At 37.1% G+C, this 14,732-nt stretch overlaps 1 protein-coding gene across 13 annotated transcripts in view; it reads left to right on the top strand.

The window, feature by feature from the left end:
- Gtdc1 (glycosyltransferase like domain containing 1) overlaps positions 1 to 14,732 on the top strand; it is a 409,253-nt gene that overhangs the window by 120,512 nt on the left and 274,009 nt on the right. For 11 of the 13 annotated variants that reach the window (XR_009593840.1, XR_009593839.1, XM_060390113.1 and 8 more), the window contains one exon: positions 9,512 to 9,711. The exons of the other annotated variants lie outside the window; for them this stretch is intronic. Coding sequence is in view for 9 of the 11 variants with exons in the window: in XM_060390113.1 (XP_060246096.1) it covers positions 9,533 to 9,711 (179 nt within the window). In the remaining 2 variants the exon portion in view is untranslated. The remainder of the gene's footprint in view (positions 1 to 9,511; positions 9,712 to 14,732) is intronic. 13 annotated transcript variants of the gene reach the window in all.

Here is a 14,732-nt window from a genome sequence, read left to right as displayed (position 1 = left end):
TAATTATTACTTTTTATTCAGTTTACATCCTTGTTGTAGACCCACCCTTCCTCCCCTGTTAGTCCTATTCTCCCTTCCTTCCCTCTCTCCTTTTTTCCCTGAAAAGGGGAGCTCCCCTTCCCATACACTCAAGCTTATGAAGTTCCATCAGGACTGAGCTATCCTCTTCCCCTGTTGTCTGTAAAGGCAGTCCAGCCAGGGCAATGTGATCAAAAAGGCTCCTTAGTGAATCCCTGTCTGCTTCAGTTTCCACTTCCTTTACTGGAGGACCTATGAGAGGTCATTCCCATCTGCTACATCTTTGTAGGAGGTCTAGGTCCAGTTCATGCATGGTTCTTGGTTGATGCTTCAGTCTCAGCAAGCCTCTCTGGGCCTTGGTTAGTTGACCCTGTTAGTCTTTTTGTGGAGTTCCTGTCACCTTCAGGTTCTTTTCTCTTTCTTTATGCCTTTCTATAAGACTCCCTAAGCATCATCATCCATTATTTGGCTGTGAGTCTCAGCATTTGTTTTGAGGCACTGCTGAGCAGTGCCTCTCAGCACCTGTCAGTTTCCTGTCTGCAAGTTTAGCCAAGCATCGTTCATAGAGTCAGGCTGGTACTCTCTACTAGGGTGGGTCTTTGGTTGGGCCAGCCATTGGTTAGGCATTTCCACAACCTCTGCCCTATCTGCTCTGTCTTTATCCTTGCTCATCTTGTAGGTGGGGTAAATTTTGAGTCGAAGTTTTTGTTGGTGGGTTGGTGGTCCCCTCCCTTTGCTAGAGACTAGTCTAGTTATGGTCTAGAAAAGATCATCCTGAGTGAGGTAACCCAGACCCAGAAAGACACATGTGGTATGTACTCACTTATAAGTAGATTTTATCCATATAGTACAGGGTAAGCATATTACAAAGCACAGACAGAAAGAAGGTACATATCATAGAGGATCCAGGATGAAGAAATCTCACTCAGAAGGGGAAATAGAATAGACAGAGTTATTGGCTGAAGAGAGGGGACACAGAGTTAAGAGGGTCGAGAACAGAACTGTGGAAAGCAAGGGTAAGAGGACAAAAGGCCTGTAGAGAAAAGAGAAACTAAGGGTGGTGACATCTCTGTGATAATCTGGAGGCCTAAGTTAGGGTAGGCACCTCGGGTGATATGAGGGGGATTCAAGGGGAGACTCCTAGTAGCAGAGAGCATAGAGGCTGAAGAGGACTTCAGCTACTTTTCTTAAATACCCTAGGCCCAAATGCCTGGGAATGGTACCAACCCTCGTGTGCTGGATCCACCTACATCAGTTAGCAATCCAGAAAATGCTCCACAGACATGCCCATCGGCTATCAGATGGAGACAGTTCTTCCATTAAAATTCTTTTCTCAGGTGTGCCAGCTGACAAGAAAATTAACCAAGATATCTTCCTAAGGAATTTGATGGATACATCCTTAGCTGTTTGTTATCACAACATTAAATAAAGTGAAACTTGAAGGAATAAAAACAATGATAGAATAGTGGAGATATAAAATATTATCCATTACTATTTTTTAAACTTTGTACCTGAAATTATTTCTATTAAAGTACATCCATTAGTATAGTATATATTAGTAATATTAGTGTGTATGTATCATAAGCAAATAATGCAGTAACATTTCCCATTAGGCATTATTTGCAATTTAAGCTAATGCTAAGGAAATGGATTTATTCCTATTAGCCATACTTTCCTTAATTTTAAGTATACTATTTTCAGTGCTTGTAGTTTTTAGATTGCAAAGTTATTTTATATTTTATGCTAAATTACATTTCAGTCTTCAGAGAATACATTGAAATCAGAGAGATTAGGGTGAAGAAGAATGGTCAAAAAGAGGGATTAAGAAGAGTAGATTCATAGGTGGATTTACAAAACTAACTTTTTATTGGCATTTGTTAATCTCTGTCTGTCTGTCTGTTCCCACACCCCCCAGCCCTACTTGTACAATAATTAAATATACCACATTACTTTTTAGCATTTTTTTTTTAACATTCATGTTCAGTCTTAGTGGGTTTTGTTTTGTTAGTGGAATCTTTTGTGGTACGTTTCAATGCAGAAATCTTTTTTTATTTTTATTTTTTACTGTTTAATGAGAGTATAGGTATATTTTAACAATTGGGGTTTCCCTGATGAATCATTAAAATAACTGAGTGGGCTGGGAGTTAGTACTAACTTTTCTCAGTACTGCCCTATTTTCTTTGCTGTGTTGTAGGTTGCTTTTAAAATAGACCCTTTTGTGTTGGAGTCTGTGGGTGGAGATTCAAGTAAGGAAGAGAAGGGGTCAGTAAAAGAAAGATCTGACAAACCTTTCATCAATTATTGGGAAAGCTTACTTAAATTATACTTTTTGTAATTTAAACCTAGTTTCAATGCTTTTTTTTAAAAGACATTATATAAAGGCAAATAGAAAATATATTTTCAGTAAGGCAAATCGGGTATAGATTGGTCATGGAATCAATTTCTCATGTATTTTGGAGTATAACAATTGAAACCACCATCACTGAAACTACCTTCCTACAACTAGGTGTCTGTAGAATCTCTTAATAAAGCAATTCTTTGACTTTAAAATTATTGCTGGGATTTGATTGGGAAAAATTTGATTATTACTGAAGTTTGAGTTTACCTCTTATAGGAGTACTAATTATGGTTTCTTACATGTTTTAGTTTTTAGAAACTAACTGAATGCATTTATCCTGGGAATGAATGTCACATACAGATTTCCTGCTCTACCATTAGAATTTTTAATGCTAACACAATTGTAACTGCTAGAAGAGACAGAGAAAATGTAGTTCACCTTGAAAATGATCGTGGCTCAGGGAATAAAGAAATTGGGTTAAGCTTAAAATAAATGCAGGTGCAGTAGCAAAAACTTCTAATAAGAATTTTAAAATATTCATAGCACTGGATTCAGGCTACTTGTTCTCTGTTGTTAATGCATTATTAGTTTGTAATTGAGGTGATATTAATGGCACTTTTTATGTTGGCCAAAAGAATTACATGTAATTCTTTTAGAGTTTTCGATTTGCAACTTTTTCAGTTTTAGGTAAATTTCTGGTAATTCTTAAATCCATTTGTTAGTTCTTTGGTGATCTTTAGAAATAGCATTTATGTTATAAATTTTTTGTTGTATTTGGCTCATTTTTATGTCAAATTTAATGTTCAATTTTTAGGCATTTTGTGAAATCATACTATTGATAATAAATTAAATGTTCATAAAGCTTTAACAGTATAGTAGATTTTCATCACTGTTGTCACTGGAGAATAAAATATACTGAAGAGATGAATTTTCTTTACTAAAAGCTTACTTATTTAAGTAGAAAATTGTAAAACTTGCTAAACATTTAATCTTTTATATGTTCTTCTATGGAGCAAGGAGTGGTCATGTATTCTTTATGTTATTTAATATTCTGAGTGTCATATGGGGAAACTGCTTTTTTTTTTTCTTCCTCATTGCTATTACCAAATACCTGATTAGAAGCGGCTTAAGGAAGGAAGCATTTAATTTGGTTTGGAGTTAAGAAGAAATACAGTATGTCCTGATGGGGAAGATATTAGTTGTCCTGTAACACTCACTTCTCTCTGCTTCCTGACTGGAGGGATAGTAGTCATTTCACACTCCACCATCATGGCTTCTCTAACATCATGGAGTCTCTTTTACAACTCCAAACCAAAAGAAACCTGTCCTTACTTTGGTTGCTTCTTGTCAGGTGTTTGTTCATAATGATGATGAAAATAACTGATTTAGAAAGCTGCTACTGATGCTGAGACTCATAGCCAAAATTTGAGCAGAGTGCAGGGAATCTTATGAAAGAAGTGGCAGATAGAAAGACCTGGAGGGGACAGGAGCTCCATAAGGAGAGCAACAAAACCCAAAAATCTGGGCACAGGGGTCTTTTCTGAGACTGATACTCCAAGGATCATGAATGGAGATAACTTAGAACTCCTGCTCAGATGTAGCCCACAGTAGTTCAGTGTCTAAGTGAGTTTTCCCCAGTAAGGGGAACAGGGTCTACCTCTGACATGAACTAATTGGCCTCCTCTTTGATCACATCTCCCTGAAGGGGGAGCAGCCTTACTAGGCCACAGAGGAAGACAATGCAGCCAGTCCTGGTGAGGCCTGAAAGGCTAGGGTCAGAGGGAAGGGGAGGAGGACCTCCCCTATCAGTGGACTTGGGGAGGGCCATGGGAGGTGATGAGGGAAGAAGGGTGGGATTGGAAGGGGACAAGGGAGGGGGTAACAGCTGGGATACAAAGTGAATAAAGTGTAATTTAAAAAATTAATTAATTAAAAAAAAGAAAGTTGCTATCAATGGCTTAGCTTGTTGTGTAGATGGACCTGACTAAGTGGCTAGAGGTCAAGGGTGTGTGGAAGAGTTTGGGGCTCTCTTAGACTGTTTTAAACAGACAAAGTCAGCAATTCTAAAGACAACTGGAAGACCAGGAAATGCTGAGAGAAATGCAGACCATGGAGGCTCAGCTCATGGCTCTCAGAAAGAAACAAGGACTTTATTGGGAACTAGGTTAGATTCTGAAGTGTTTCATTCTGGCAAGAAACAGGTTTCATTCTGTATAAGGATTGAAAAAGTGGGTAGCTGGATTAAAAAATAATGCACAAGTTTGTTGAATGAGGAAAAATTTTAAGACAGTATATAGACTTCTGGCTGTGTCATGGTTACCACTTACTGCTCTTAGCCAGTTCTGCTGTGAGGAAAGCAGGAAGTAGAGCAGAAAGTTATGGTAAAAACAAGGGACAAGAGAGGTGTGGAGAAAATAGCTGTGACTGTTAAAGAATTTAGCATCATTAAAGAGAATTGCATACTCTACCTGGAGACAATAGGAAATGTGCCCTGAGGGCAGGATCCCATTCATCAAAGACTGGATTTGTGACAAGGTAAATTCATTTGAAAGGGGAGCCTGAATTGAGAATGCTGCCAGTGGAATTTCCTGTGGGATAAAAAATACCCAGGGAATTATTTCTCAGATCTAGAGGGGCATTGCATCTCTGGTCCAAGGTGACCCATTTCCAGAAGACAACAAAACTTGGCTGTGCTGTTCATGACACTGTTTTTTTCAGACAGGAGAGATGTAACAGAGTCATAGAAGCTTGAATCAAAATTCTCCAAAGCTATTGAGGATAGGCAATCTGTGACAATCAGACTCCCTGCATTGAGTCCTTAAGAATGAGCTATGTCCAGTCCATGCATTCTCTTTGGTTTGTGCTTCTGTCTCTGTGAACTACCACGGGCCTAGGTTAGTTGACTCTGTTGGTTTTCTTGTGGAGTTCTTGTCCCCTGTGGGTCCCTCTATCCTTCCCCAAGTCTTTCACAAGATTTGCAGATCTCTGTCTAATGTTTGACCGTAGGTCTCAGCGTTTGTTTTGATTTGCTTCAGGGTGGAGCCTCTCAGGAGCACAATTACCTTGGCTCATGTCTGCACATATGGTGCTGATGGACAGCTTGGTCTTCACGTGGTTCCTTTAGCAACTGGAGAAGGGACTGTTCCTTACATGGACGCTGTTGCCTGCTGTTGGATCACTCTCCCCTAGTTTGGCAGCCTCATCTGGCCTCAGTGGAGGAGGATGCACTTAGTCTTGATTCCACATAAAGTGCTAGGGAGGCATGGGGGGAACTCCCTTCTCCAAGAAGGGGAGGAGGGAATGAGGGAAGATGATGGGAAGGTGGAACTGGGAGGTGAGGAGGGGCCTGTGATCTGGACATAAAATGAATAAATTAAAGAAAGAGAGAAAAAAATAATGAAGCTATGAAAGTGAAATTCAGTGACAGCAGAAACCTTAGGATGTTAGAGAGGGCTGTGCAATGGGACATCCACTGAGGAAGGCTGCAGAATGGAGTCCGACTGAGAGCCTTTATTTGAAGCAGGAAGCAGCTTCCCAATGCTGTTGGAGGCCACATGATTCTACCACAAGTCCCAGAGGACAGCTATGTAGCTCCAGGATTCAGTGTTTGCTTTGCTGACTTTCAGTCTTGCTGATAGTCTTTCTTTCCTGCCTTCTCATTTCTTCTCTGAGGAACGTGAATGTTTATTCTGTGTCATTTTGTATTAGAATCATAGAACTATTTTTGTGTATGAATGATATTTAAGAGATTGCATTGAATCTCAGAAATACTTCCAATTTTTGAACAGCACTTAAATTGTTTGACTCAGGAGATCTTTAGAGATAGACTAAGTGCATTTTGTATTATGAGATGAAAATCACACTTTAAGTGTTGGAGTCGAATGTTATGATTTAAAGTGATATAATCTGGTATCAAGTTAATTGGGGTGGGGGGAAAACTGTTGTCAACCGCAGTAGATATATGATCATCATGGAACACTGCTGGCTGGGTGCTTTTGTGGTGTTTCCAGAAAAGTTTAAGAGAGGGAAGACTCACCCTGAGTGTGTATGGCATCATCCTGTAGGCTAGGGTCCTAGACATGATTTGAATATAAAGGAAAAAGCAAAAAGCAAGCTGAGCACCATGTCCATCTCTCTGCTTCCTGACTGCACATACAGTCTTCTGTAGGCTTAACACCATCTTCTGACAGATACATCGTCTTAACTATCTGCCATTAAAGAGGAGCTAGCCTTGATTTGGAATGGGAACTTTTAAAATCAGAAGCCTTTTTTTTTTAACTGCTTCTTCCAAGTACTGTCTCCTTACTAGCCCCTGCTAGTGGCCTCACAATATGTATATGGCTTGCCTGCTTGTGAACCTCTGTTATTTGAGGGTAATCATGTGCAGGTTTCTCTGGCTGCTATTAAAATGGACAAACAGGGCACTGCCTTCGTATTTTACAAATTCTATTGTAACAGCAAAGTGGATACTTTCTGCTTCATGTTTATTTATTTCAAGCAGTGTTTTTAAAAACAAAACCCAAGCACAGTGAAATATTTAAACCGTTCTTTAATGTGCTTTAGTGGCATTTGGTCTGAATCTTTTATTTAAAAATGTGTTTGTATCTGATGGAAATCATCTTTGTTCCAGGTTCTTCTGCAAGAAGAGTACAGGGAAGAATATATTTTCTTCTTGCCACAAAAGTTCCAATAGAAGCCGTGTGGGTTCTGCCAGGACATGTCTGTTTCCATAAAACAAGCAGAACAAATTCCATGAATCAAAGCCACTAAGTATAGTTTTCAGAGATGGTAGGACATAGTTACTTTCCCTAGAAAAATATCCCAAATGTAGGCACACCCATTGGCCACTAGAAAAAATGTTCAAATAAATGCTGCTTCAAACCTGTACACTTCCCTTTTATGGGGCTATTAAAAGGATACAAATCTACTCTAGCTATAATCTTTTTTCATTACTTTTTCTATTTTTGACCTTCCCTATGCTTTGTTTTAGATTTGTTCACTGGGTTTGAGTATGCATGAGATGCCTCCAATGGCTGAGGCTTGCTGATAAACTTGTGATTCAAACCTATATGAAACAAAAAAACATCTGTAAAATAAATACATGACATGCTTTTCATTAATCATAGAAAATAGCAAAGTGACGTAGATCTAGAAAGCAGGATATTTTAAAACTGCTTTTAGTCTGTATTTCCTTAAACCTTTGATACAATTTTATAAATTCTTTTCATTGGTCTCAAATATTTTCAGGATTTTCTTTTTAAATCATCATCATTTGAAAGATTTAGTACTTTCGTCTATTAAATGTGTATGAGAACACACTGAATGTTGGGTTATAAAAACAGGAGGGAGAACCCCATAGTCTAAATAGCTAAGCCCTAACCTTCCTTCTTACAAACTATAAAGTTCTGGAATTACTATTTGAAATACCAGGTGCTGAGGAGAAATGAATTGGATTTCAAACTCACTTTTTCTTTCTGTCCTTGATAGGATGCCTTGATTGAAAATTACTGAATTTAAAACTCTGATATATCCAGTGATACACATTCTGGTTAGATAGTAGCTTAGAAATAGCTTATTTCTAGGTGAAGCTGCTCTTCTTCATATGATCTAATTTTATTTTTAGAACATGCCTCTAAGTTTGGAACCCTTATCTTAATTTTAGAGGTGAATTCTTCAGAAAAAGTTGACTTACTGATATCATACAACTGGAAAGTAAACAGAGGCAAACTTGTCTCTTCCTAGTAAATACTTAATCCTATTTTTCATGTAAGTGAATTAATCTCTTTGCCTCCTCCTTTTTTTGCCTATCCTCATATGTGTGCACACACACATATGAACACATACTCACATACTACTAACTCTTCAATTTCTTCAAATGTTTATTGAAAGATTCACACATCAACATTTTTTTTAGTTTAGTTACTAATTTGAAAACCGTATGATAGTTTTGCTGTGAATACAAGTTAAGTATGCTTTACTTTGAACAAAATGAAGCACCGTTTTATTAGTGAAGAACATTAGGTCATCGAGACTAAGAATTTATATAACATTATTTTAAAGTATCTACTGTTTAATGAGTGTTATTTACTTTATTCATAGCATTCATGGACAGAATAATATTTCCCCTTAATCACAGGAAAGAACGTATAATCTAAAATTTATATCAAATTTTCAATATTTATTTATATTTTATTTCATTGAGTACATTGACAAATATAATACTAAAATGAAAAATTGCTTGATAACTAGTTTGTGATTAAATTTAACTGCAGCTTAAGAACTCTACCATTACTAGCTTATTCTCCTAATGGTTTAATCAAAGTGTTAGATTTAACTGATATATACCTTTAACCCAAGTTTTTGGTGTTTCAGAAGAGGATAAGATATTGAAAAAAATAAGGAGGATTATTTGATCAAGGTATGTGTATTGTGGCTCAAAAAATTATGTCCTAATATTTTTAATGGTAGAAATTTGACTTTTAGATATAAATGTACTTTTTTTTTTGAAATATGGATTTATTGGAGAAGTGATAATGAGTGGATTGAAAGATGAAGTAGCAGGAGAGTTGCTGAACAGGAAGAGCCTTAAAAATGAGACTGAGGCAGGGTCATTATGACTCCTCTATGCAATGAGACCCTGTCTTAGAAAAGTAAAAACTTTAGGTGAGCAGTTCAAAGGCTATCTAAGAAAGTTCTAGGACAAGCAGGGTCAAAATTCACCAAGTTAGGGTTAGTACTGAACAAGCCAACAAGGGAGAGAACATGGAAAGAATTTTATGCTTCTGGATAGGACAATAAATTAAGAGTCATAGCAGAAGTAATCTTAGGGCCAAAGAAAACAAATAATGAAAATAAAGGCATCTTTATGTCTTATTAACATAAATACCATAAACATATTAATTGATGATTTTAGCCCATAAGTAAATGTTATTTTTTTTCTCTTTTTTAAGGGGGTCCTTATTTTTGTCTCTTAGATTGTAAGCTTTAATGGCTGAGCTGTCTCTCAAGCCTTGAGGATGTTTATTTTTTAAAAATTACATGTAATAAAATGTTTGCATTATCTCAGTTTTAAGTATGTGTTTATTAGAATTGTATTTATACATTTGAAAAATATACATGTATATACATTTACATATAAAATTTGTTTTTGTTAAGTCTGAAGGTTTGAACAGGCCAATGAGCACTCTTATCATCGAGGCATTTTACGGAGGGTCACACCGACAGCTGGTAGATCTGCTCCAAGAAGAAGTAGATGACTGTGTCCTCTACACCCTGCCTGCGAAAAAATGGCATTGGCGAGCACGGACAGCAGCTCTGTACTTCTCGCACAGTGTTCCCCGCAGCGAGCACTATAGGTAATGGGCCTCTACTTTACTTCTGTACTGTCAGGGTGTTGCTTCCTGATCAGTGTTCTCTAGAATTTTCTGACTGTCAGCTTGATGGAAAGAACTTTATAAAACACAGTAAAATTTGAGAAGAAAGTACTGATTATATTTTAGGAGGAGAACAGGTCTTTTGTTTTCTTTTTCATATTTGAGAATTTTGTGCATGTGTCCTGTATACCGTGATTATACTCTCCTACTTTTATTACACTGTCTCGTACATTTTTCCTGATTGTTAAGTAGTCGAGGATTGTTTGAGAGTGACTCCCATACTTGATGTTCTTGCTCTGCTGGACTCCTCTCTAGAGGACTGTATTGGTTTAGTTGGAGTGTGGAATACCTGAGTAATATGAATGGAACTGAAGCAGACAGGTTGTTGGATAAAGGATACTTTGCAAGCTCTAGTGTGTATCTTGGTTCCAGTAGCCAGAGCCGTCTGCTGTGAACCAGCCATAAGATAGGGAGAAGCTTGTGATTTAAATGCTCTTTCTAGCACTAACTTGAGGGATTAGGAAATAAGTTGGTTTGTGTATGAAAATCATGTATTATCTGTAAAAATTCAGATTCTCAGACATAATTTTAGTGAGCATCTTAGTTACAAACTATTTTTTAAACATTAAATTTCCTCTCTAGATTTCTAAGAACATGAAAATTTACTGCTTTCTTGTTACTTATTTTACAATTTAGTAAATAAAATCATCAAAATTTATAGAGTAAAATAATAAAGTATTGATATAACCTACCCTGTAAAGTTACTGCAAGCAAGAATGTGATTAAAGTCACAGAATGTGCTACATGTGCTATTTTCTCTGCTTTTGTACATGTAGTTTTCATGTCATACGCTTACTGTCCAATTATTATTTAACTATTAAAACAATTCAGTTCTTCAACCTAAAAAATCATTTTAGTTCATCTTGATAGCTAAAAGAGTACATCATAGTTCACATTAGAAATTTAATTTTATTATGCAATAAAAAACTCAAGTTATTTTCTCTCAAAGTAGTTGTGGTGTGGTGCTGGGGACAGAACTCAGGTACCTGGAAGAGCAGTAAGCATGCTTAACTCCTGAGCCATCTCTCCCCCTCCTTTGTTTCTTCCTATGCCTTCCTTTGTAGGAAGTTTTCCTGTTCATTTATTATCTTGGACTCATGTTTGGCTTCATAGACTCCTTAGGCACAGTGACTAATTATTAGAGGTCATTGTGGTTCATTCCTGGGTATGTTGTCACATGAGGGACCTTCTGTTCTCTAGAGAAGCTGCCCCACAGGAAATGCTGCAAGGGGAAGATATGAACTGAGTTAGGGCTACTGCTCACAAAAAACTGCACACATCTGTTTCATACTTTAATGTTTCTAAAATAGTCATTTTTGTATATTTTTTCCTGTAAAGTCTCTTATGTTTTCATTGTTTTGTCATAGTTCTGAAAAACTTTTATATTCCCGCTTTTTTTAGGAGAATGTCCATATACAGTTGAGAAAGCATTGAGAAATACTTTTTACAAATTATTGTGGCTCTTTTGCAGTTATTCACATTCTTTTCTTTCTTCCTCAAAATTTATTTTAGGTAGTGCCAGAGCTATCACTGGTAGCATAAAGCCAACTTTGACAACATTCATGCACTGGGTCAGTCTATAATAAGACCTTAGTAACCTTTGATTGCTGTAACAAACGTTTAGTGCCTGTACTCATTTGTTAGTGTAAGTGCATCCTCGATTAAATAATCCCTGTTTGAAAACCACCAATGGCTATCTATTTTATATGTAAGTCCAGACAATAAGAAAGGGCATACATACTATTGGTTGCAATGACCTAGTTCCTGTCAGCATCTGTAGCCTTCCCTCCCAGTTTCTTCACAGCCTTAACTTGGAGTAGCAGCAGTGGCCTTGTTTATTTATAGCAGTTTCAGGGCTTTCTTTCTATCAGACCCTGTTGCTACTGCTTGTTGGACCATTGGCCAGCCAGCAACGCTAAATGTATATAGCTGTTCAATATCCTTGTTTCCTTTCTTATCTTCTTCCCTTTAGTCAGGCCCCTGCAAAGTTTCACCTTCTCAAATAACCTTTCTTTAGCATTGTTTCTGAAATAAAATTTCTTTTATTTATTTATTTATTTATTTATTTATTTATTTATTTATTTTTTATCAGTTACATTTTATTAACTCTGTATCCCAGCCATGTCCTGATCCCTCATTCCCTCCCAGTCCCTCCCTCCCTCCCTCATCTCCACCGTGCCCCTTTCCAAGTCCACTGATAGGGGGGACCTCCTCCCCATTCATCTGATCCTGTTTTATCAGGTATCTTCAGGACTGGCTGCAAAGCTCTCCTCTGTGGCCTAACAGGACTGCTCCTCCCTTCGGGGGTGGGGAGACCAAAGAGCCAGTCATTGAGTTCCTGTTAGAAATAGTCCCTGTTCCCCTCACTTTGGGAAACCAATTGGTTACTGAGCTACCACAGGCTACATCTGAGTGGAGGTTCTAGGTTATATCCATACATGGTCCTTGGTTGAATGTCAGTCTCAGAAAAGACCCTGTGCCCAGATATATTTGGTCCTTGTGGAGCTCCTATCCTTTCCCCATCAGACTAACTCCCCTTCTTTCTTATGATTCCCTGTACTCTGCCAAAGGTTTGGTCATGAGTCTTTGCTTTGAAAACACTGCTAGTTAGAGTCTTTCAGATGCGCTCAGTAGACTCCTGTCATACGTTCAATGCACATCCCATCTGTCTTTCTAAATGAGGATTGATCATCTTACCCCATGTCCACTCAATTGATTATCTTTTTTAGGTGTATAGATTTCATTATGTTTATCATATCTTATAGATCTATATAAGTGAGTATATCCCATGTTTGTCTTTCTCCTTCTGGGATATTTCAAGAACTAAAGAAGCTGAAAAGCAGCAAACCAAGTAATCCAATTAAAAAATGGGGAACAGAGCTAAACAGAGAATTCTCGACAGAGGAATATCGAATGGCAGAAAAACACTTAAAGAAATGCTCATCCTCATTAGCCATCAGGGAAATGCAAATCAAAACGACCCTGAGATATCACCTTACACCCATCAGAATGGCCAAGATGAAAAACTCAAGCGATAACACATGCTGGAGAGGTTGTGGAGAAAGGGGAACCCTCCTCCACTGCTGGTGGGAATGTAAACTGGTACAACCACTCTGGAAAGATATCTGGCGCTTTCTAAGACAAATAGGAATAGTGCTTCCTCCAGACCCAGCTATACCACTGCTAGGTATATACCCAAAGTTTGTTCAAGTACACAAAAAGGACACTTGCTCAACCATGTTTATAGCAGCTCTATTTGTAATAGCCAGAACCTGGAAACAACCCAGATGTCCATCAACGGTGGAATGGGTACAGAAATTGTGGTATTTTTATACAATGGAATACTACTCAGCAATCAAAAAGGAGGAAATCATGAAATTTGCAGGCAAATGGTGGGATCTAGAAAAGATCATTCTGAGTGAAATAAAATTTCTTTCTCACCGCCTTTTCCACTGTCTAAAATATTTTTTTAAAATTCAGGATTATTTTGATTGCTTTATTAACTTCTTTCTCTCAATTTTATTTTGGGTTTTATTATGACAAAGACCATATTTGTTATGTTTGCAATTTACCCATACTAACACAAATACACTGTCTATCAGGTTAAATATTTGCATAGTAAATATGACTAGATCAATGAATGAATAGATTTTGAAACAGTGGAATGTAGTTGCTGTTTGCATCTGAATTTTGTTCTTGCTTGTTCTCTTTTTTCTTTCTATCTTCCTATCTTCCTGTCTTCCTTCCTTCTTTCTTTCTTTCTTTCTTTCTTTCTTTCTTTCTTTCTTTCTTTCTTTCTTTTTCTTTCTCACTCTCTCCTTCCTTCCTTCCTTCCTTCCTTCCTTCCTTCCTCCCTCCCTCCCTCCCTCCCTCCCTCCCTCCCTCCCTCCCTCCCTTCTTTCCTTTCTTCCTTCCTTGAATGGCCATAGGCATTGACATTCTTCCATGTTTGAGCCATTTCTTCTATGTAGCAAGTGCTTAGGGACATTGAGTGGTTAGTGTTAAATGAGTTTTATGAAGTTAGTAATAAATCCATGTGCAGTTTCTCCCTTATTTATATGGGTTATATTGATCATACTATGAAAATGACTATCATCTATTAGATTTTATAAATAAAATAATTTCTTATAATTTTTTACTTAAAATTCAATATTTCTAAAACAATATTTTAATCTCAAGAAGCTTTCTAACATTTGGCTGTGATACTTTATAAAATGTTGTACAGTTGTATTTTAAAGATTTGTGGTTTTAAAAGTGGCTACCCATGAACAGTGGCCTTTTAGTTTATAGGACAGAGAATATGTGGATAAGCAAGAGATTAGAATTTGGTCCAGAAAACATTATTTTGTTTGGCTGTTGCTATTGTTTAAGCTTTTGAAAAGTGGTTTTAGACATACATTCTTTGAGTTAGTCAAAGATACCACTAGTCACCATTGTTTCTCTTCATTCTTTGTGTTTGCAGCATCTGTCTTAGCATCTGAGAAATAATAAATCTTTAAACTTTAATAAAATATGTATTTTTAAATTAAAAACATTATTTGTATGTGTGTTTGAGTGCATGCATACATACATTATTTATGTAAGCATGCACCAAGATGTATGCAGAGATTAGAAAAGTTGCTTTTGAGAGTTGGAGCTCACCTTTCAGAGGTCTTGGATATTAAGCTCAGATTTGCAGGATGCTAGTGTTTGTTATTGTTTTTTTTTCCCCTGCTCAGCAAAGCAAGTGTTGTTGATTGTTTTTTTTTTTTTTTTGCTGAGTAGGCTTTAGAGTAGCAGTTCTCAGCTTGTGGGTCATGACCCCTTTTGTGTCTAACAACTCTTTCCAGGGATCACCCCAGACCATCCTACAAATCAGATATTTACACTACAGTTTATATCAGTACCAAAATTATAGTTATGAAGTAGCAATGAAAGTAATTGTATGGTTGGGGTCTCTACAA

The sequence above is a fragment of the Meriones unguiculatus genome, chromosome 8 (genome assembly GCF_030254825.1).
Source record: "Meriones unguiculatus strain TT.TT164.6M chromosome 8, Bangor_MerUng_6.1, whole genome shotgun sequence".
NCBI classification, from domain to species: Eukaryota; Metazoa; Chordata; class Mammalia; order Rodentia; family Muridae; genus Meriones; species Meriones unguiculatus.
This window is presented reverse-complemented; position numbering and strand designations above follow the sequence as displayed.